The following is a 23,524-nucleotide window of genomic DNA, read 5'->3' as shown; positions in this document are numbered from 1 at the left end:
ATAAGGTTGCTAGTGGTGATAATTGCGTTAATTAGGATAGGTACTTGTAGCGAATGCCATGCCATATATGGTAACCGGATTGTAATGATTCAACAGGTTACAGAACATAGGCTTTGTCACAATATGGACACACACTGTATCAATAACTATATCCGTGTCGGGTCACACGGGTCTCCAAATATGGCTTTGTGCGTGTGTGTGTGTGTGTGTGTGTGTGTGCGTGCGTGTATGTGTTCGCGTGCGTGTGCGTGCATGTGTGTGTGCGCGCGCGCGCGTGTGTGTGTGTGTGCGCGCGCAAGTGCGTGTGTTTGTGTGGCCAGGGGCTGGAGTTGGTTTGGGGGTGGAGTTGGAGTTGTTTGTGTGGGTGTGTGAGGTCTGTGTATCTGTATATATGTGTGCGTGCATGTATGTGTATGGAATATATGTATAAACAAAATGTTTTGTTTAACGCCGCAGACAGCAATGTGACTCGAGTCTGGTCCAGACAAACCACTGACTGATGTTTCATCCTATCCATCGAGGTGTGATGGCACGCAAACAATCGTGTCAACAAGCCCGTTCAACCGATCCATTTTGTCGCGTCTAACGACACCATTCTGCTAAATCTCTAGGGACACTTTCTCCTCGAGTGTCCTATCTACAGCATCCGCTACTGTGATTTACCAAATGAAGTTTCTATGAATTGTACTCATGGTAACATAAGCTATGATGGGATTATTCTGAACAAGCCCAACATGAGATCATCTGTTGGTATTAAATGTTTTAAAACGTTTGCTCGCAGGTAGTTTCATTCCAAGTAATTAACACTGTACAATGTTCTATATATCTGTCATTTTATTTTCATGTAGTTTTATCGAACTATGTAATGCTACTCCTGTCTAGTTCAAGTATGTTTGTTTGCTTGGCAAAATGTGAGAATTTTATATGTGTGTTTCTCATCATATACATTTGTTTGTTGTTTAACGCCGCACTCACCAATATTCCGGGTATATGACGGCGGTCTGTAAATAATCGAGTCTGATCCAGACAAACCAGTGATTGACATCATGACCATTGATCCACACAATTGGGATACGATGACATGCATCAACCAAGTCAGCGATCCTGACCACCCGATCTCGTTAGTCGCCTCTGACGACAAGCATAGTCGCCTTTTACGGAAAGTATGGGTTGCTGAAGACATATTCTACCCCGGATCAGAGAATAGGTTAACATACAGGGTGTACTGAAGGACGAACGATTAAAATTTGTACTATATAATGTTATCAATTTAAGACGTATTGTGCGTAACGTAATATTCTAATGTTAAGATAAAACAAAATCCTCTGCTTGTTAAAGTTCGACCTTTGTCATCTTATCACATTCGTTGTTTTACATGCATCCTAGCAATCATTCACCCAATGAAGAGTGAGTGAGTGAGTATGGGTTTACGCCACTTTTAGCAATATTCCAGCAATATCACGGCGGGGGACACCAAAAATTGGCTTCACACATAGCACCTGCCAGGTGAAAGAGTAAACATATACTCCGAAATGTGGAATTCCTCATAATTAAGGAGTTGACATCCAAAAATTCACTCTATTTTGTGTATTACTTCTAAATGCTATTCAATTACTTATCTGCTACTGTTAGCTGATACTAGTGGAGTTGTAAGGAGTTGGGGGTGGGGGGAGGGGGAGGGGGGGGGGGTGACTCTAGCCAAAAATAAAGACAACAACTGGGTCAGGAGTGTCATTCACAGTGTGGACACTGCCCCATGATACATGACCACATGTCTGTTCTGACCTTTAGTGTCCAGTACTGGCGGTAGTGAGTCACATTCCTGTAGACCTACGTCGTCACTCATGTATATAACAGTCGCGTGCCTTCTTATCTCTGTGACACCACGCACTTGTCACGCTCATAACCCCTCCGTGGCAATTTCGTTTGCCCAACAAAGTCCATGGTTTTCTCGGAATTAACTTGCCTTTTAGAAGGTTATGATTTATGATACTTAAGATTTATTATCAATTTTAATTATATTAGATACGTATAATTGACAAAAACAAACTTATGATAGTATTCATAGTTATTTTCGATATTTTATCTGTATATCATATGTGGCTTCCAAACGTGACATTAAACGCGGTTGATGCAAATTCCAATTGCGTGGATCGATGTTTAGGACATCAATCACTGGATTGTCTGGTCCAGACTAGATTATTTACGAACCGCCGTCATATAGCTGGAATATTGCTGAGTGCGACGTTAAACAACGAACAAAACAAACAAAAATTAAATGCAGGTATGCATATGCGATGGTGATATACATTCATACATGATAATATGTAGCATTATTGTTGTAGGAAGTGAAATATTATTATATTATAAGATCCAGACATCTTAGTATGATGAGGATAATATATCGCGGAGAAGATTTATAACATATGGTTTCTGTAAAGAGAAACTAATAATTTGATGAAAGATGAATGTATATATATGTGTGTATTTTCTTATGTATGTGACCCGTGACGATACGGGGTAGAATAGGTCTTCAGCAACCCATGCGTGCTGTAAAAAGCGACTATGCTTGTCGTAAGAGGCGACTAACGGGATCGGGTGGTGAGGCTCGCTGACTTGGTTGATGCATGTCATCGATCCCAATTGCGTGGATCAGTGCTAATGTTGTCAATCACTGGATTGTCTGGTCCAGACTCGATTATTTACAGACCGTCGTGATATAGCTGGATTATTGCTGAGTGCGGCGTTAAACAAACAAACAAACAAACAAACACGATATTTCGTTTTCAATTTCACCAGGAATAAGGTAGAAGTTACTCTTGGGAATACACTAATTACCTCTCGCTTCCGTACAAGTTAAGGAAACAATTTGCTCGAATTATCTTTCTCCTGTTCAGGGCCAGTGAGGTTAACAACAAGCTGGTTGATTGAATCGAACAGCCGCGGTGTTGCACGCGGTGTGAGGAGCCACAGTGCGCGCGGGACACAGTACGTCATTTCCGTTACGTTTGTAGCAGACGGTATTTTGCGCTCTATATATATTTACATCGGAGGGTCGGAGGATACTACTTCACGATCAACTCATTTAGTTTAGTTTATTCAAAACCATTCCTTACAATATGACATACAATCAGTACGCCCAGGGCCCAACTGTTGTCAGAATAGGACGGAGTATTTCCAGAGAAGAAACCAATACTGTTGTTAGTTTGAGAAGAACAACCACTGGAAATCCATGGGGTTTTCGTATGCTTGGAGGTCGAGACCAGGGAACTTGTCTCTACGTTCATAAGGTAGGTTGAATAGATAACAGTTTTAAGTGACAATAACAAATAGTAGAGTAAAAGGAATTTCAGATATGTTTCCTTATTGTGTGGGATTAGGGTAGGGTAAGTTTTTGTGCTTAATTGAGCAAATTATGTAAACAAATACCGTCTGTCATTCTGAGGAGTAACGGAATGACTAATTATATTTTCATTTATTTGAAGTGGTTCTTCTTGGTTGGCATTGCAAAAAGCATTTTTGTGTTTGGTTGCCTTGTCGCACTTTTGATGGCCCCTTTGACAGACTAACCTCATCTTAATGAGACATATTTTCACAACAAATAACTGGGCGGAGAATAAACTTGCGTTCATAGCAAAGCCATTTATAAGCATAACACAATATTTGAAACGAATTATGTTCCGTTACTATTCTTTTTTATGAGCATACGTAATTATATGTGTGAAGGTCTACAACTGGTGGTGGTTGTGATATTTGTAACGCATTGTGATTAAAGTGGTTTCCATACATATGTTGGTAAAATGTGGCATCAAAACAAAACTACCTCGTGAAATGTAAACGGCGTATCACGAAACAGATTGCTCAGAAATGGGTTTATGGATGTTGGTATTCGCAGGTTTGTCGATTTTGTTCAACACATGTTGTTGCTAGGCATATATTTTCAAAGCATTCCGTTAGGCAACACAAGAAGACAACATGTGCCGGCTAATCTGTGTCAATACACCGTCTTCGCAGGTGTATATTTCAAGGTCACGTGCATTATACAACCATAAACATTACTGTTTTACTCTGACATCTATTTCATGCATCTGTCTACTGACGGGCGCGTTACACCTGAAGGATGATGTCTGCCGCATCCCCTCAACTTGGCAGTAACACCCTAATTACTCCCCGCAAGCTGCTTACATGTGACTAGGTCACATGTGCACGCGCCGTTATGTATACACGCGCGGATAGAATTTCACTGTGCCAAATTTGGGGAGTCTGCCATTTCTTGTATATGCAGAGCATCGCTGTGGAGTTTAACAATGCAAACAGACACACTTGCAGCTAAACCACTTTGGCAAATAGATGTACGCTGTATGTACGATGGCAGATCTTTTGCTGAAGCTGCTTACTGACACCATTGCCGAAACTAGTCTGTCATTACGTCACGTCTGAAATTCAGATTAATGACTCTTGCGGATAATCAGATGTAAATACACTTGTTTTACTGTATACTATGTGGTGGTGTTTATGATATTTTCCTGACATGATACAACATGCGCCATGCTGAACGCTATCGTAGATGCAAAGTTGCAGATGGTGTTTCTGTGGAACATATTAAGCTACAATAAGTTGTTTTTTTCAGAAGAGGAAGATAGTAAGAATTAAACACCAATTAATATACCCTATGGCATAGTTAGGTCCTTTCATCGAAGGCACCGGGTTTGACTGTGCGGCCTTGCGTCCCTTAGTCGTGCCACGATCCGCTGGATTTTCAGCACCATACTCGGAATTCGTAGGTGTCTTCTGATACTACAGTTTGCACTCATATAACCATCATATTATACCTTTACGTTTCATACATGAGTCAGTCATTTAGTTATACCACAATATAGATTGCGATAGGTTGTAATGATTACATAGTTACATTGCATGATGTCACGTTTTATAGGGAATGCACCACCAAGAACGCAGGGAGACGTCATGTCATGACCAGGTGAACGGGAATGTGAGAGCGACTTACGTTGTCTCATTTATAAATCGCAACAATGTTTGACCTTCACTCGACGTTAACTAATAGTCTTGTCGAGGTACATGTACACATATGGGCAATTATATGTGATACATAGTAAGACATAATAATTTTGACGCGGGACTTCAACATAACGAACAGTAATCCGCCGAAATATGCACTCAGTACCATAATGTTACACAGACACTGCCACTCCCATCTGACCATACTTGCGAAAATACACTTCCGAGGTCGTCCATGTTACCGGTTGATAGGGAAAGTTAGCTCTTTAGCATTGATCTTCGCAGCGTGTTACCCCATGTTACGGTCATCCTGTGGTTACTTCCCGCTGTCATTGACGTGACACAATGCATTTTGTTCGCATTGACGAATGGGAGAATGGGATGGTCAGATAGCAAGAGCGAATTGATTTTCATTGTGTCCTAAGGAATCCATTTTGAAAAGTAATTTCGAGAAATTGACATTTATTCTTATTTGTCAATGAGGCAAACTGACTCACTCATCAGATACATGGAAAATCTAAGCCCGTGGCTAAGTCTTCCGCTGTCCTTACGAGATGCTTATAATACGTTACGTGGAATACTTTACATTTCCTCCTCCTTAAGCATGGCTATATTTAAACTTAATGAATTTCATGTCCTGTATCTACACAACAGCTAGGGCTTATGCAGTGTGTTTCGGAGTGGATTTCCACGGCAGTGCGATTTCTCGATCACATGTCTTGTTCGATTACGGAGAAGAACAGGTCCCTTGTACCACATGCTGTTTGTCAAAGTCATCTAAAGTAGGATCGAGTGGTCAGGCTTTGTGACGTCTCGGATTATGTGTCTTCGTGTCCCTACGGTGTGGATCGTTGTTCATGCCTTCATCCACTAGTTTGGCTGATCCAGTCTCAATTATTCACAGGCCGCCGTAATATAACTCTAATATAACTAACAGAGGCATCAAAGGACTTTCTATCACTTCACTAGTCTTTTCGCAAATCGAAATGGAAAATGAAAATGGAAGTTGGAAAATGTCTTGATTGGTTTTAGTATTTATATCCTTGAAACTCCATCGCACGTAGGTTATGCACTCTGACCTGTTTAAAGGAAATGTTTGAAAATGGGAAATAATATTTCATTTGCGTCCAGTACTGTAAGATGCCAAAGACTTCGAAACATTTTGATTTAAATCAAATGGTCATGCCTCCATGAATCAATGCAGTGGTACTTGATTTCTTGAATCAATATTCACGTAAACAATAAATTATTATATTGTTACCAAACACTACCAGTGTTTTAGCAGTTGTCATTGACTAGAATAACTGGGGTAGGGTTTAACGATACATTGTCTACAACGATTGTAGGCGAATTATTTCAAATGTCAAACATTGGTGTCTGCAAATTGCAGTCCATACACACCAGATCTAGACAGTATTTGCTGGAATGTGTTTTGGTAAATTCGATGTAATCAAGATGCTATCTGTCCATCAAGTGAGTGAGTAAGTATTATTTTACGCCGTTTTAAGCAATATTCCAGCAACATCACGGCAGGTGACAGCAGAAATGGGCTTCATGCATTGTACCCATGTCGGGAATCGAACCCGATTGTTCGTCGTGCCGAGCGAACGCTACCCGACCGCCCAATGTCCTTCAAGAGTCGCATCGCAAAGGACAACTTCGTTTCAGGAAATTGGAAATGCAAATTCGGTCCATCTTTCTAAACACCATCACTTATTAAAAAGAAGTATGATAACGTCTGTATCTTCAGGCACGAAGTCATTGATTTTTCAAACAGCTGATTATCATAATACATTTCAATGTCATGAACTGTCAAATAAACTATATGTATTATATCTGCCAATCTGCTTATTCCGCTTTGAATGGCAGCCAATATGGCAATATATGCCTGTATTGGCATCGTGCGCAGCTTCTGAGAGTAAAAGTAAAGAGGTACACACCTATGGAACCAGGGGCTATGGGCTTATGTGGCAGAAAACTGGGGAAAATATGATAATTGCTGACATTAATCAACGTGGGTTTCCATCGACTGAAGACAAGAGAAAGAGTTTAAGATTCAAGGAAAGGCGAGTGAAAAAGCTGGAGACTAGCTTTCGGTGCAGGTTTATCTTATTAGCCAAACCAACTGTTTACAAATGTGCAAATGTTTAGGCGTAGGTGGAACCTCTCCTGGCAGACAGACCTGAGAATAAATATCTTCTCCCACTGTACCCTTGACCTCCCACTCGGTGGAAGCTCGTCGAAGCTAAATAGCGTTCCTTAACAGATAGTGTGCTGAGTCAAGATTGCAGTGTCATGATCCTGTGTCAACTGCATAGTCATTAAAGTGCATCCTTGCATCCAGGACAGGTTCTTGTGAATGCCATGAGACGAGTTTTATACCAGTTGAACACAAATATCTTCCTGAGGAATTGGCGTAACGCAGATGCATAATTAAATGTTATATGACTTTTATTACAACTAAATGCTGTGTAGTTACATTTAAATATGACTGTAAATCGCCAACGCCAAGGATAATCAATCTCGTTTATCCGCCGAAACAGATTCCATTGGGCGTAAAAGGTAAGATAGTGGTTAAAATTATATGAATGGCTCAATAAAAGTCAGTGCTGACACAAGATGTTGAATGGCATTTATAATTACATGTAATAAATGTGATACATTATAATCGTTATCCTCGGTTATCCAATTAAAGATCTCAAATCTACTATAATAAATACCGTGGAACCGTTTTCAAGGATCATGATCATTTCAAAGTCATATGTGGAGGGAAATTCTGATTACAGAAGTGACATCACTTCCCAAAAGAAACTATGGGAACGAATGGTTCCAGGATTTGTATTAAAACAGAATAGATATATAAGACACACGGTTACCGAGGATCGACGATTGCTCTATTCTTTTAAAGAATTGGCAAGTCTACATATATCACTGGATATTGAAAGCTTGTCACTCCCGTTAACATCTGCACATGAGTTCCTATACCCAAAAGCAACTTCTGTTCAAACTCTTACACCATTTCCTTTTGAATTCTATTATAATCATTACATATAGTCTTCGAAGAAAAGAGGGGATCATGAAATATAAATGTTAATACCAAGTATTAGAACAAAAACAAAACCCTTTCCATATTCATAAGCAATTTCTGCCAAAACCAGAGTCGATTGTAGTACGATTCCGACTAAATGATGAGCAAGAACGTTTATATCTGTAAACCTTAATACCAAAACACATCCTATAGTTTGCCCGCCCCTCACGCTAGATTATGCAAGGAAGGGTAACTGGACAGTACTATTGGTGCAACAAACTGACACCCTTTGATGTCCCGTTGGCACGACGTGTGGGTCGACGTTTTGTCTTTCGGGACGACAACTCTCGTGCTTACCGTGCACGAATCGTCAATGGTCACCTCCAGCAGCACAACATCCATAGAACGCCATGGCCAGCAATGATCCAGATCTTCCCCCATTGAACACGTCTTGGACATGATAGGGAAACGAGTGCGTCAACGTCATAAGCCGCCGTCCACGTTTGCTGAACTTGGTCAGGTGCTTCAAGAGTGTGACAGACGCCATTGTGAGACTCATACGCAGTGAATGAATGTTTGACAAATCGTGGCGGTATTACGCACTACTGATCCTGAAATATCAACCTTGAAATTTATCATCTTACCCCTTTTGTCCTTCAATATTGCTGGCGGTCATAACACCTACTATCATACTTCACTACCGGTTGTAAAGTGTTCCTAATTCGTTCATTAATGTCATACAGCTATTACGAGAAACTAATATCTCTTGCAGGTTTTGAAAGCGTCCCTTACTCATATGAAGAGTATATCCGTGCCACAACATGTAGTTTGTGGACGTATATTGAAAAACATTTAATATGTTTTGTGTGAATCCTATCAGATGAATATTTGTGGGAAAATACTCAAACTCTACAAGAAATGTTGCTACATTCAACCTTGATCGTTCTAACGGAACCAGATATTCCGAAACAGGCTATTAACCTTGGTGGAAGGTGAAAAAACGTAGTTGATAAGAAGACAAGCTGGGAAGACTGGCATAGTTCTTCAGGGACATTGGCAATCTTCCAGGTACCTTATGTGTGAACCTTCTCCTGTCACAATTTGATGTACCAACACATTGACCTATCCATACACATTCGCGTTACTCTGTGTAGAGACACTTTCAATCACGTATGGTGCTCGAGTAAGGGAGAAACAATAGATGATAACATACGCACTTACAGAACTAAAACAACAGTGTATGTGATCTGACATGAATTTACGGGTGAAGTAAGAGTGTGTGATTGAGTGTGTTTTTTGTCGCCGCCTGTATCTTTTTGTTTGTTGTTTAACGCCGCACTCAGCAATATTCCAGCCATATGACGGCGGCCGCCTGTATCTATACTGTAGCCATATGCCAGACTGCAACCAATTGAGACTTAAACACGGGTCTTCAATGTGACACCCTACAACCACTAGAAAAACATGTTTGATAAATGTCTTTGGAAACAGAAGAGAAGCAAAATATTCCTTTACAAAGATCGTTACAAACGAATCGGTAAGAGTGACGACACCGGGTGTTAGCGCAAAAGGGGACGATCGACACAAATCGATGTCTGGATTAAGGATGAACTTATTCGCAGTCACACATTCAAGATATACTCACGAATAATACTACCTGTCGTAGGGTAGGACAGGTTACCCTATTCACGAAGACTTGGTGTCATAGAGCGACACATATCGGAGGGGCGGTCGGATAGCCTAGTGGTTAAAGCGTTGGCTCGTCACGCCGAAGACCCGGGTTCGATTCCCGACATGGGTACAATGTGTGAAGCCCATTTCTGGTGTCACCCGCCGTTATATTGCTGGAATATTGCTAAAACGGCGTAAAACCATACTCACTCACTCACACATATCGGCATGTTCTGTCGTAACACCAGGTCATTATTTCGTTTATGTTTTTAAACGTATTTTTTATTTCCATTTCAGTATTTGGTATAAAATTCAAGCGACCTGAAATGTCAGACGCTATAATGACAGAATAGCTACCAATAAGCTGTCGTTTCATCATATTAACTGTCTGCTGTCACTGAACATTTTTCCCTCGATGATGTGATGAGTTTAACCTTTCGGTATATTCTGTAAGCCATTATCATGATCGCGTGTTGTACAATTTGCAACATCTGTAACAATAATCAGTAAAAGTGTTATGAAAGGCTGCACGTGCTCAAATGGACGGGCTCTGCAAAATATTTAAACGTCATGAAAACCAATACAAGAGAGACGTTCCATGTAAAATGTTGATATAATGTTAAGGTAGGATGAAGTTAACCTTTCATCTCAACAGGACAATGACAAATTATCTGACCAAATGGTAGGATGTAAAAATGTATGTAAACAATAATAATGTGCGCTCGTGAACACTTCTTAGATGTATCACCCATCTCTCAACAAATGTTGGGAAATGACATTGAGTAATATTTCCTTGCACTTGATGCTTTGCCAGTTAACAGATTGCTCACATTCAGGCGATTCTGAGCAAACCGTTGCTACAAAGATAACAATGAGAACTACACGAGGACATTAAAAGTATACGTGCATGACATCATATGTCGATAGTATGTAACAGAATATAATGGCGGCGACACGATTCTCTACCACAAGAGCATCCAACGCGATGAGTTTAGCTGACGGCACAAACGGCATTGATAAAGGAGTGGTAATATGACGTACACGCTGGACGTAGCTGTACATGGGTGAACAGTGCACACGAGGTATGCTTTCTAGCATTAGCTGATACCCAGCACGTACTCACTCTTATGGAATAAGTTTAACACCTGAATGGAACCGTGGACAATGTCATCCGAGCACAACAACGTCTTCTAATTCAGACGCAGCTTTCCGTCCGTGATCGTAAATCCGCATTCCAGAACCGCATGTAGACGGATGTTCTGTTGTGATACATACATAGACCTTTGTTAAATAATCGTCCCAATGACGTGAACGTAACGAAATCCAAACAACTGCCCAGGGATCTTCCGGATCACAATAGGTCTTACTTGAAGTATCCCATAATTTTCATAAGAGAAAGTTAATAAGGATCGAGCGGCTAGTAACTGGTCACAATATGTGACCTGGTTGATTGTGTTCCATAGACTCCCGACATCGTGAATCGATGATATCGTGAATCGATTGTCATTCTATCAACCACTATTTACAGGCTGTCGTGATATAATTGGAAAATTGCTGACTTCAGCTAAAAGTACGGTCATTCTAACATTGACAGACTCTAAACATTTATAACGCCCACGTATAGCGCCTTCGTAATATTTTCTTTGGGTTGGTAAGGTTTGTTCAAATATCGGTTACTTCATTTTGAGAGGATAAATTCATATCCCAAACAATCTGCGTTTTAAGGCAGTTTGGAATCGATGCCAAACACTTTTACTAGAACTCGTTTTAGGCAGTGCATATTCAGCAGAACTTCTTTTCAAAGTATTTATTTATCAAGTAAACCTTTCCGGGGTAGTTGGGGAAAGATTCTAAGTAAGCGTAGTTCTCTCCAAATTCTGTGAAAAACAACCTTCCTTTGTTGCCACAGGCATATTCACACACCATTGGTAATTACATAATACAGTTTGCAGAAACAACACGTTGGCACTCGTCAGCCGACAATTCCAAGGCCGGAGTACTCTTTTCGTGTTTTATCTTCCTTCTACCTTCCCCTGGCGCAGTACTATGCTCTCAGTGGAGTTCACAGCCAGAGATGGGAAATGGTTCCAGAAATCTGTTGGCGCTATTAATCATTAGCAAAGGTCAAATGAAAACAGGTGAACACAAACGTGTTCCTGACTTGACCGATATTTCTGACATGTTATGCAGGAAAGCCCATTTGGTGCCAAATGTAACGTTATACATAAAGGCACGGTTTGTATACACACAATCTTGATAACAGTGTATCGAATATTGATTGGTACACGTCAACGAAGTATTTCATGCTTTGAAGTAAAGGAACATTGTGATCTGATGTATGTATAATGTTATACCCTGAACACTGAACACAAAAATAATACTCAAATGCGCAAATTAGTACATATTTTGTGTTACCGATAGCCCGAAACTGTGTAGTTGAGAGATGTAAGTGCTTCTCCATATCTGGCCTACTCGGCTGTAGCTCCAGTGATGTTTTATATATAAGTGCATTATCGCTCAGTCATATGCCTCCTCACCACATCGCCTTGACATAAGTACATGTACATATCACTCAAATATGAAGAACTATGCTACTTGGGTTACGCGTCATCAGTTTAAAGATATCTGCTGAATTATGCTTACATTGGTGATTCACAAGTACAGGTTTCAATGGCAATGTATCTTGGAGACCGTTGTTTGTTTACTAAAACCTGCATACGAAATTAACATAGTTTACGTAACTGTATGCACATTTCATGTTTCTTTGCTTGGCTCCGTTCCCCAAAGCGATCGTAGCGCTACAACATTCGTAAGACTTTGTTAGAGTATGGGAGTAACGATCACCTCAGCGCTGCGATTGTTTTGTGGAAAGAACCACTGGCGTCGTTCGTGGAATACAACATGACAATTATGACATTGATACATTTTACTTCTATCGATTAATACGTGATATCATTTCATGGCAAACATCCCAGTACCGCCCACATTTGAAGCAACAACACACCACCATACGTCTTGTGGGACCGATATAATCATAAGAGAACTTTTGAAGCCAAGGTGAGGTCAGTTGTAAGTAGGTAGATAAAGATTAAAGGTGGCTGCTTGTCAGTCGATCAACAGGCTGTGGTAACTAGGCATGATCATAAGTTCTTAACAGATGGTAAAGGAGTACTGCAGATACGAAGATATAAGACTGCTTCTTTAGTGTGATGCCAGCATATATTCACAACCATACTAGGGGTGACCATGTGTGTCTCTGTGTTAGTGAGTGCGTGCGGACGTGTGTGTGCGTGTATGTGTTCGCGTGTGTTCGTGTGTGTGTGTGTGAATCATATGATTTCGTTCATCGGAGCAGATATTCATGATGAGCTGAAGCATACATCCTGAACGAGAGATCTCTTAAAGTTAGCGGGAACAGCTTTTAACCACTTACACAGTATGGGGTAGTTAATAGTAATGCTTCTTTCGTTTGGAAACTCTTTGTTGGAGATGTGCAAATGGCTCCTGTAGAAGGACTAGAAGGACATTATATAAGTGTGACAACTCTTGGAAGCTTATGCGTAAACAATAACGTATTGAACCCTTTTTAAGTCAGTGGAAGGTAGTTGTTTATGAATTAATATTGCCATTGTTTCTATATTCATACAAAAACATACATTCGTTATCGTCTTGATAGCGCACTCGAAAATCTAACACTAAAGTACATTAGAAACTGTCTTACTTCCATGCTGTCTTATCACGGAGTGCTGCTGCTGATAAACATTGGGCGCTTCATATCAACAAAGAAGATAATAGTATGCCGACTTGATTTATTACAGTTGTTATAGAATAATCTCCGATCGGACAATTATGGGTTCTTTTGGTGTCAGTATCAACTGAGTAATCGGCTTTACGAACCGCTGTGATACTGCTGGTCGGATGCTTCGATAATATCATATCATAGTACCCAAACAGTGAAGGGGAGAAAAGTCGCAATGGTTTTCATTATCATGTTTAGTGTACGGAATTTTAAAAATGCGAATAATCGAGCACATTTGTGACATGTATTGTGTTCTCCTTCCCCCATAGTTAACTTAAGCCACATGTTGACTTTCACAGAAAGAAAGAGAAATACAAGTGAGTGTTTATTTGAGTGCAGTGCACTTTACAATTATCAATCTGGCATGGGTTCCGGGTGGCAGCAGGCAACTGCATAGCTTTCTACAACATTCTAAGTGTTTACACGTGGCGTCCTTCTCCCAGACCCTAACAAAACACAGTAACTGCTGTCATATGTATGTGTAAACCTTCCGTTGCGTGCAATAATGTAGATACTGACATGTTCTTGGCACGGTACAACGGTTTGCTCTTTGTCAAAGCTACACAAGAACATAAATATGGATGGACCTGCTAACAACGTAATATATTTCTTATTTTCGTATCCCCATGTAAAATTACCTGACACTACGACTATTACTTCTGTAATACAAGATTACTGCAACACTATGCTTTCAAGTGATATTGTATTTTATGTTGATTTGATGACCGAGCATGTGTTGTTAATTTCCATACTACAAAACAGATGATGTGCTTGGCGTTTGTGAAGATATCAAGAGCATTTGTAATGGAACGTTGATCTTTCTTGTATATATGCGTATGTCAATAAAGCGAGACAAAGTAAACAAGAGCAGATTTATAATTACTGCTAGATGTAGTAATGCTACATGTTTCTAAGTGTGTGCGTGTGTGTGTACGTGTGTGTGTGTGTGTGTGAGAGAGAGAGAGAGAGAGAGAGAGAGAGAGAGAGAGAGAGAGGGGTGGGTGGGCCGTGATGTGGTGATCAGTTGTCAAACAAATTCCTCCCTGTCAGTCCGAGGTTTAATCTGTATAAATGTACACACCAATAAGGATTATTTAGTTTTCCAGTCCAAGTACTTGTTTCCAACCACTTCGTGGCCCATTTGGAAGAGTAATTTATGACATCTCCACCTCGCACAACAGGCTTCCAAACAGACATAATATCACGAAGTCATATATCACACTCTGTCTGGGTGTCTGAATAGATAAGAATGCTAGTTTCAGTATTTACTACCAATTGTTTTCTCAAGCGTGGAAGTCACAAGACCTTTTTATCGGAACATTGCAGACGAACAACAATGCACTAGTGTTCAGTAGAAATGCATGCGGTAGGAAAACATTTTCCGCGTCAGCTCTTTGTTTAAAGTTTGTGTTGGAACAGTTTGGACATCACATACCTTAAAAGCATTATGTTATTTGGTTAACTCGTATGGCCATCACAGATTTAAACCGTCCGTGTTCATTTTTAGCCAATAACAATACCTGGTCTGCCTTTGGCATAGAGAGAGTGATTGAGTTTGGTTTTACGCCATCCAGCAATATCACAAAGATGGGCAACAGAAATGGGCGTGACCAGTGACCGCTCGAACCACGATCTACACGACCGCCACATGAGAGGAGGGGTGAATGAGCCCACTGTTGGCCCCTCGTTCACGTCAATAAGCGCCACATGTATAGACCAAGTAATTCAAACCTTCAAATTGCACTCAGTCATATTTATCGTTAATGAGGAAGTTGGCAGTTCCGGCTTATAAACTTTGATATTTTATTGCTTTACCGGGCTCTTGACTGGGAACAATCCACGTTTCCGCTGATATGTATGCGCGAATACTGGTAGTAAATAGGCGCACATGCATGCTGTATATGGGTCATGACCACTGACCCAGTTAGTGCAAGTTATTACTTGTGGCGTCCATATATTCACTAGATTAAGGCCCAAGGTTCAGAGGTGTAAATTTAAAGTAATCTGCATGATTTCACATGAAATTGTAAACTGAAAAATGAAGACAAACACAAATAGTAAATATGACCACAGAGAGAGAGAGAGAGAGAGAGAGAGAGAGAGAGAGAGAGAGAGGTGGTGGTGGTGGTGGTGGTGGGGGGGGGGGGGGGGGGGGGGGGTATAACACACAAACATACAAGTAGCAAAAGGTCCGCTCCCCTGAGTATATACGTACTCGAATCTCATAAATGTCATCGTCTGTAATGAAACAACCCAGTAAACAGGACTGCATGTACTCTGTCACTGCCCTGGTGTCAAGGTTATGCTTACTGCGGTAATGTCTACAGAATGTGAGCGTCTATAACGTGGCCGTTTTCGTCAAAAATACTCTGACAAAGAGTCTACATCATAGTGCAGCAATATATCAACTTAGTCACGTCTCGCGAGGTACCTATTGATCACGGTTGTCAAACCGATAAGAGCTTTTCAACTATATAAGTTTATGTGTATTTGATGGCAAGTGCCCGAAGAAGTAATATGTTCGTAATTATTCTAAAATATCTAGTGGTTTTTAGGCCAAAGGTATTCAGAAAGTGCGCTGACGATTCTTTAGCAAAAAATGGCAGTATATTCCAGCTATACAATGTTGTATTTTCACGCTCATGATTATGGTTTAATCGGAATTGTATAAGGGCCTCTGCTTTTAGTTGGTATTTCTTATGATAAGGCTTTGTCAAATATATTTACATGACAACACGTAAAAGTCCATGCAAAAGTATAAGGACATGCCGTGCGTTATTCGTGAACATACAGTATGCACAATCCGTCGTAGAAAGAGTACCACGTGTCTTATATTTTTTTATCATATACACATCTGCGTTTTGTTTTTGTCCGGCTTGCACAGTTGGTTGTATGGTGTTTTAGAACGAAGCTGGTGCATGTAGATGGGACGAAAACGTGTATATACCGTGTCTTGTGTGATTAGATGTTTGTAATATATGCTGTCAAGTTACTGTTGACGTTTGTGCAATCATAATTCTACTCTAAACTTATTAAGCTGTCGCCCTACATCATTATGGCTGAAACATATCACCGTGAGATATGTTAACTGTAACAGTAGAGTCTGAGGTATTTAGGTTATTGTGTTGTTATTTACAGCCCACGGGCTCTGTTGTGTCATAAATGAAGTTTCATATTATATATGTGAGATGAGGTGAAATTCGGTACGTGTGTGTGTTTGTGTGGCTGCTTGTACTAGTCCGGACTGATGCCGATTTAAAGCGCTAGCTCACTGAGATACCATGCCGCAGTTTAACATGAATGCCCCACTCAGACACAGTATACTGACTCCGAGCCGACCAGTCCTTGTTTAAGCCCCTTAATGCCGAGCGCCAGACAGGGTAACATCAAATACCATCTTTTAACGTATTTTGGTATGACGCGGCCGGGGATCGAACCCCGGACCTTCTCCGGGCGGACGCTCTACCACTAGACCACGGAGGCGGTCCATATTATATATAATTATATGTAGAACATAGTGTAAATAACATCAACATATCTATTTTATTACAACGGGAGGATGGAATTGACTATTACAACTTGCAATTACATATAATTAGCCATTGCTGGACATGAAATATGTCGTGAATATTGTAATTGTGAATAATTTACTTAATGGGAATATTTCAACAACGGGTTTTGTCACTTTAATTATAAGGTCCATAAGGCCATTCAATACTTGCGTGATTACACTTTATTGTGCAATTGAGAGAGTTATATCATGTGCAGTGTGTTTCTATACATGCAGGTGAACAGTAGGAGTATAGCTGAAAAGAGTGGTTTGAAACCAGGGGATGGACTCCTCTCCATAGCCGGGGTACCGACAGATGGCATGACACATGACCAAGCCAAGATGGAGATCTTGAGGGCAGGAAACGAACTTGATTTCTTTGTCAGAAGGTGAGACAAGGCTTGGAGTTTACCTTTATTTATATATTGAAAGTCCAGGAATATATGTTTGAAAAATGCGGTAATATGAATTAGGAAGTGCACCTTGGTCAACAGCGGTGTGCCATGACGACTGGCTTTACGAATGGCATGATTAGTTATCATTGTCAATATTGCAGAACTTACGGCGATCGAAGTTGATTGTTTGATTAGAATGACACAATTATTAATTCCGAAAATTGCGGCTAAAAGGGATGTGAAGATGACATTCGTTGTTCCTCGTGAAAGATAAGATTTCACACATAATCAAATGGTCTAAAACGGCGCATCTGGCTGTGCAGCGTTGTGGCATTTACTCGTCCCAGGATCCTGGGTTCGAATCGCCAATAAAATCGGGCGAGAAAGGTTTAAAAAATCTACCTTACTCGCCCAGCCTAACAAATAACTAGCACGATAGGCAAGTGGACAGTAAACAGATGTCTAGATGTGTGACATATTTGCTTAACACTACAAATTGTCTTCTCAGAAACGCCGTGTCTGTCGCGACAGAAACCATCAAACGTCAACAAAGTACGGAAGAGCCCAAAGCGGAGATTATCGAAGAGCCTTCAGTGTTCGATACTGGATACCAAAACCCAAACGTTCAGTCAAGATCGTTCAAAATCCTTCAGGAATCCCTCAACTACACAGATGCCGCAGATATTGGTAAGAGCGTTTGACGTCAATTACATCTTATGTATTATATACCTCTCGACATGTACCCGTATTGTTTGGATATGTTTCGCTGCTAATAACGTTCCACGTAAAGATATTGTAGTGTAGATGCTAAAATTATGTACTCGAAATTCCATCTGAAGCGTATATATTGCAATGTTTCGGTCTCTTCAGTTGAATTCAAAATAATTCGTTATTATCTCATCAAACGTAAATATATTTGATGATTTGTGACTTTTAAATATGTATTAAAGTTTACTGGAAATAGTAACATTGCTTCATTCCATGCTTTCTATTTCTACTTGTGCTTCCCTCGTTAGTTCCAGTAATTATAATATCTAAAACTTCTTTGGTTGTGTTGTGGCTGTGTGAAGTTATTACTGATAGAACCTAAATATATCTCTATTATGATTATACACAGCCTAGTCGCTTTGGTATTAATGCAGAACATACGTAAGTTTTGAGTTGCCGTAGGTTTCTTGTGATTAAAGTATGTATTTTGCTCTACAAAACGTGTGAGTGTACATATGTAGGACTCAGACGTCATTTCATAACGAGGATATGCCACGGATTAGAGTCCCGCCATAGATCTGAGTCCTACAGATATATACTATATTGATCTGCCTGTATAGCTAGTCGTTGGATAACTGAATGTTTTAATCTGTCACTTAACATTTCTGAAACACAGAACTACCGTGCGACCTGTGGTGCTAAATTCCAATAATTCAAAGGAGCTTCAATCATTTAAAACGAACCGTATGACCCAAAGGGGTCAAAGGGGGCACGGGTGGCCCAGTCGCCAAACGCGCCGCGATTCGCTGTGCAGAGTTGCGTCCCTTTGGCACGCCAGAAACCTATGATTGTGGGTTCGAATCCCGGTTCGCCCCGATAATGTTTCTAGGTTTGTCAGCACCATACCCGTGCTCGTGGGTTTCACCGAAGTGGTAAACGTCTGAGACCAACATTACTTCGGGCTTTCTTCCCACATTAAGCTGACACGCCGTGATATAACTGGAACACTGTTAAAAGCGGCGTTAAACCCAACTCACTCACTATGATGGTCAAGACAAAGGCTATTGTTACAGTAAACGCTTCGTACACAGCTGTTTTTGGGTGTTCGGAAGTCTACAATGTCTGTCGTGTTTGCTCCTAGTTACGGATTACCGATCCCAGAGCATACCAGAGGAAGGATTATTGCCCATGCAAGCTTTTCTCTAGTTCCGGAATAACCTATAATATCGACACTGAAATGTTTTGACCAGTTAGTGAGTATAGCAAATCTAGCAGAGTTCACAGAATGGAACTAACTTCTGCAAGCTGCTTTCAAATTGTGTTCGCTTTTTTTCGAATGAACTCCTGAAAGTGAGAACAGATTTTCGAATCTATAATTGGCTACTTTTCGTGTTTCCAGCATGACAGTTTGGGTGATGTTTTTCATAGTGATTGAACTTTAATAAAATCGATGACTACCTGCCGTTCTGATACAGCCGAAACCTTCCTATGGATCAATGGAACCATTAATCATGTTTTTGCTTTAGAAACACTAACCAGAGACGCGTTAGGGTGGCTTTTTAATCAATTATATGTTGTTCTGCAGTAATTGCAGCTCACTGGGTATTCCGTGACAGACATTAATACTCTCTCTTACCATAAAGAATGTTACTCTCAATCGAACTGTAGGTCGTCTACCGCTTTCAAACTTATGCATCAGGGACCTGCGCGGTTTACCTAAAATCTCATGTCTGTCTTCGTCCTAGATTCATTAGCCTGACCACCTATTTCACAGGGTATTTATCATAAATTTCTTAACAAGAAAGTCCATTTGGAAGAAAAGGTCACCAATATGTCAAATCAGCAGGTATTTATTTTAATTAATAATGTGCATGATATTTGAATTTTGGCGTAAGAATTAACCGTTGCATGATTCCTAAATAACGGCTTGATTTAGATGATTAGACCTTATATGTCACTTGCATGTATCGTGTGTGTTTACCCATACTGAAATAAATCAGGATACAATGACTTCCTAATTATGTCAGCCCAACAGATAAAATACTACGGAATTTACAACCTTGTTGACAATATGTCAGGGAAGTTTCGTTAAGAAATATAAAAAAGCTGTTTTCATCACTACAAAGCCTAAACATCTTTCCCGTAATGTGGAAAACATTGAAATGAATTTCATTATTTTAGCGCAGAAAGATTTCGGATCAAACTGAACCCATTCTGGCATATATGTAACTGTGTACACCATCTCTGAGATAGTATATCAGTGACCTCGTTGACAACTTGTGGAGCAGATAGTAGTGTACAGGAACTGACATGCATATTAGCCGGCAGTTGAATAACATTCTCCTCATGCAGTGTTGGTCTGCCCAGTATGTACTGAACACAATTTAGGTATCATTCGTACTTTGGAGAATATCTTTATGAAATTGTGTGCTCAGTCATATATCTAAAAAACTTTGTTTCAGTATATTTACTTTATATGGTTAGCATTAAAACATTTCATGTTCATTAGAATGGTTACGCCATCAGGTTCTCAATCTCATTAAAATCAGACCGGTAGCGAGAACTAAAATCTGATTTTGATGAGATTGTCAGGTTCTATTTTGACATATTTCTTATCCGTAGTGTTACCAGTTGTGTGCCATGGTTCTTTTGTGTCACTCAGTTAAAGTACACAAAAGTCTCGTACGTATATGCACCTTGAGGTTTACAGTTATGCATACAAAACATAGACGCACATTCGCTTGGGGACAGCATGAGGGTTATGTCACATGATCAGTATGATACAATTAATGTGTATTGATGAATGTGACCCAAACCCGTATAATTGTGTGCGATTTGCAGTGTGTGCAGGGTTGATTTCGGATAGCCCACTAACTCCATCCAATGTCAGTGTGCTAATGACTGACATTGTTCTTAAAACCGTCTTTGCATTTTTTATGGGAAAGTTTGAATGATTATGGCGTCTAGACAGGAAGCATCTGTTCCGCCATAATGTCAAGGACGATGATCATTTCTGAAAAAAATATCCAATGAATTCTGGCATGAAGCTTTAACATGGATTGAATCTAGTGTTATCTTATACGTATTTGCATATGTAGGTGTTAGCAAAGATTTCGTATGATTGTGGAATTTTGTTTTATTGCTTTTACTTCAGTAAAAGGGTTAATGTTTCAGTACCTCTATTCATATTTTGTTTTAAATAATAAACTAGGGTTACCTCGTCGATTGATAGTTATATTAGATATCTTAAATTAATGTTTCCATTTTGTATTTTAGCAGAAATATACCTTCAAACTAGTCGTCTTAACTCAACAATGTAACTGGCTATGTCGTCTCGAACTACCACAGTTACGTCGACATGTATAATGGGTGGTCCCAAGAAATTCGAGTAATTTCAAATATATGCTCCATGATCTTCTGTTAATAATTGTATTCTGTCTCTCCCATAGACAACGATGGGAAGCAACCAGGCTTCTACTACTGTCCTATGTCTTCAATCAAAAACTGATGCACTCTATGCCATTTGTGAACTGACAAGATGAACTCGTGCGACACGTCACCCATCTGCAGTCAGCACCCAAGTGACCACTGTCAATACGTTGGCTAGTGTTCATCCAGGTTCGGATCATCACGAGGAGTTCGAGCAAGATCAACAAATCACCCTCTTTTCTGATATTTTGGAATTTTCAACATGATGCTTCTTTGTCCAGCCTTCCATTTGATGAAGATAATGAAGAATGAACTGAATTTTTAAATCAATATCAACTCTATAAACATAATCGGTGGTAGAATTCTTTACATATAATGCGGTTGGTTTGATTTTCATTTTAAGAAAAAGTTCCAAATAAAATGTCTGTGCCTGTCCCTTACATATGTTCCTGAAAGAAGACTGCTTCCAGGGTTTGTATATTCTGTAAAGGTATAATGGTAGAAATTCTAATGTGATGTATAGAGTATATTATTATACTAGCCACAGTTAAAAATTGTGTTTTATTATCCTATTTATTCATAAAAGCTATTTATCAACATGTTGAGCAATTTCCAAGTATATAGATGTACATTTTGCAATATTGTAAACATTTACCTGTTATTATGGCCTGGAGATGATTATGTTCTATGCATTACGTGAAAACCACAATACATCCATGCATATATCAAAGACTTCTCTTGTTGACGGCTTTAGGAATGTTTTCAGACCTTTTGTGTGAACAAATGTATTTATAAAATAAATGTAAAAATAATTTGCGACTTTTGTTTCCTTTTTTCTTTTTGTGAGGAAGAGGATTTAACGATGAATAGTCACAGGATTCTCCGACATCATAAGAACATAACAGCTGCATTAATCTATGACATTTACGTATGACATGAATTACCAAGTAGAAATGGTGAGTAAACATCACATTTCCCACAACACGAAATACAAGTCTACCTTGTGAAGCCCATTTCCGTGTCCCCCGGTGGATATTGCTGGAATATTGCTAAAGAGCGGCGTAAAACCATTCTCACTTATTCATTCACTCACCCACAAGTCTACCTTCCAACATTTTACAATTGTTGACGGTGTCATGTTGTTATGTTTCGTGTATGTACAGCGACACAACTCTTTCCAGATCCAATAGAAATATATGCATAAAGCAGAGTCGATTGTACCATTCCGACTATATATCATGAACATGTGTTAATGAATCGCTATCAAATTGTGATGATACCAGGTGCTCGCGAACAGGCGGGCGCATCCCACCCCATCACAAACACATGCAAAGGCAAGTCAATTATTTACCTTGAAAACACGGGAACATATGGTATAAGTCACAATAGGGAATTGCGTCGGACATCATTTTTGTTACTGATGCGTCAAATTTGGTAGTGTCCTCCACATGTCTACCATAAAACGTTTTGAAAGTTTTACTGGGGCCTTGAATGTTGTAACCTTGATCACACAACTTCTTAGCAAGAGTCGTATGACGCTCTTTGAAATCGTGGTGGAAAGAGCATGCTCGGTTGTATCTCAAAAGTTGTGAAATGTAAACACCAAAGGCTGGAGCTGCTGGAATATTGCTCGACTTGAAGGGAAAGTTGACCATTGGAAAGTTGACGTCATCCCTGTATTCATACAGTCTTGTGGAGAATGTTTTGTCGCTCTGAATCTTTATGCATAGATCTAAATATGAAATAGGGAATTACGTATAACACGAATATATACAGGAAACATAATATAAACATAATACTTGAGTCATGTCAAAATCTAAAATGTGATAATATATATTCGAAAATATTTTACAAGAAGGGCGTGGCAGGAGTACATTTGGAACTGAATTATTCGTTATTGTTGAAAATAAATTTCAAAAATCAAC

At 39.8% G+C, this 23,524-nt stretch overlaps 1 protein-coding gene across 2 annotated transcripts; it reads left to right on the top strand.

Annotated features, from left to right (window-relative positions):
* Positions 1–3,006: 3,006 nt before the first annotated feature.
* Positions 3,007–22,374, top strand: LOC139468723 (PDZ and LIM domain protein 3-like). 2 transcript variants are annotated; one of them, XM_071250850.1, is made up of 5 exons: positions 3,007–3,290; positions 17,305–17,456; positions 17,971–18,149; positions 19,312–19,423; positions 21,620–22,374. In XM_071250850.1, exons 1-4 carry the CDS (start codon positions 3,120–3,122, stop codon positions 19,374–19,376), a joined length of 567 nt encoding a protein of 188 aa, XP_071106951.1. In that variant the 5' UTR covers positions 3,007–3,119; the 3' UTR covers positions 19,377–19,423; positions 21,620–22,374. The 2 variants fall into 2 exon arrangements, with proteins under 2 accessions (XP_071106951.1, XP_071106950.1); XM_071250849.1 differs by lacking the exon at positions 19,312–19,423.
* The last annotated feature ends 1,150 nt before the right edge of the window (positions 22,375–23,524 follow it).

Source organism: Haliotis cracherodii, unplaced genomic scaffold (genome assembly GCF_022045235.1).
Source record: "Haliotis cracherodii isolate W230 unplaced genomic scaffold, xgHalCrac1.p SCAF_2, whole genome shotgun sequence".
In the NCBI taxonomy this organism is placed as follows: domain Eukaryota; kingdom Metazoa; phylum Mollusca; class Gastropoda; order Lepetellida; family Haliotidae; genus Haliotis; species Haliotis cracherodii.
Note: the sequence above shows the minus strand (reverse complement) of the source record. Positions and strands in the feature narration are given on the sequence as shown.

Coding starts and splice junctions, on each gene's coding strand:
- LOC139468723 (XM_071250850.1), top strand. CDS start 3,120: ATGACATACAATCAGTACGCCCAGGGCCCAACTGTTGTCAGAATAGGA. Junction 3,291..17,304: donor CTTGTCTCTACGTTCATAAG/GTAGGTTGAATA, acceptor CTATACATGCAG/GTGAACAGTAGGAGTATAGC. Junction 18,150..19,311: donor CACAGATGCCGCAGATATTG/GTAAGAGCGTTT, acceptor GTTTGCTCCTAG/TTACGGATTACCGATCCCAG.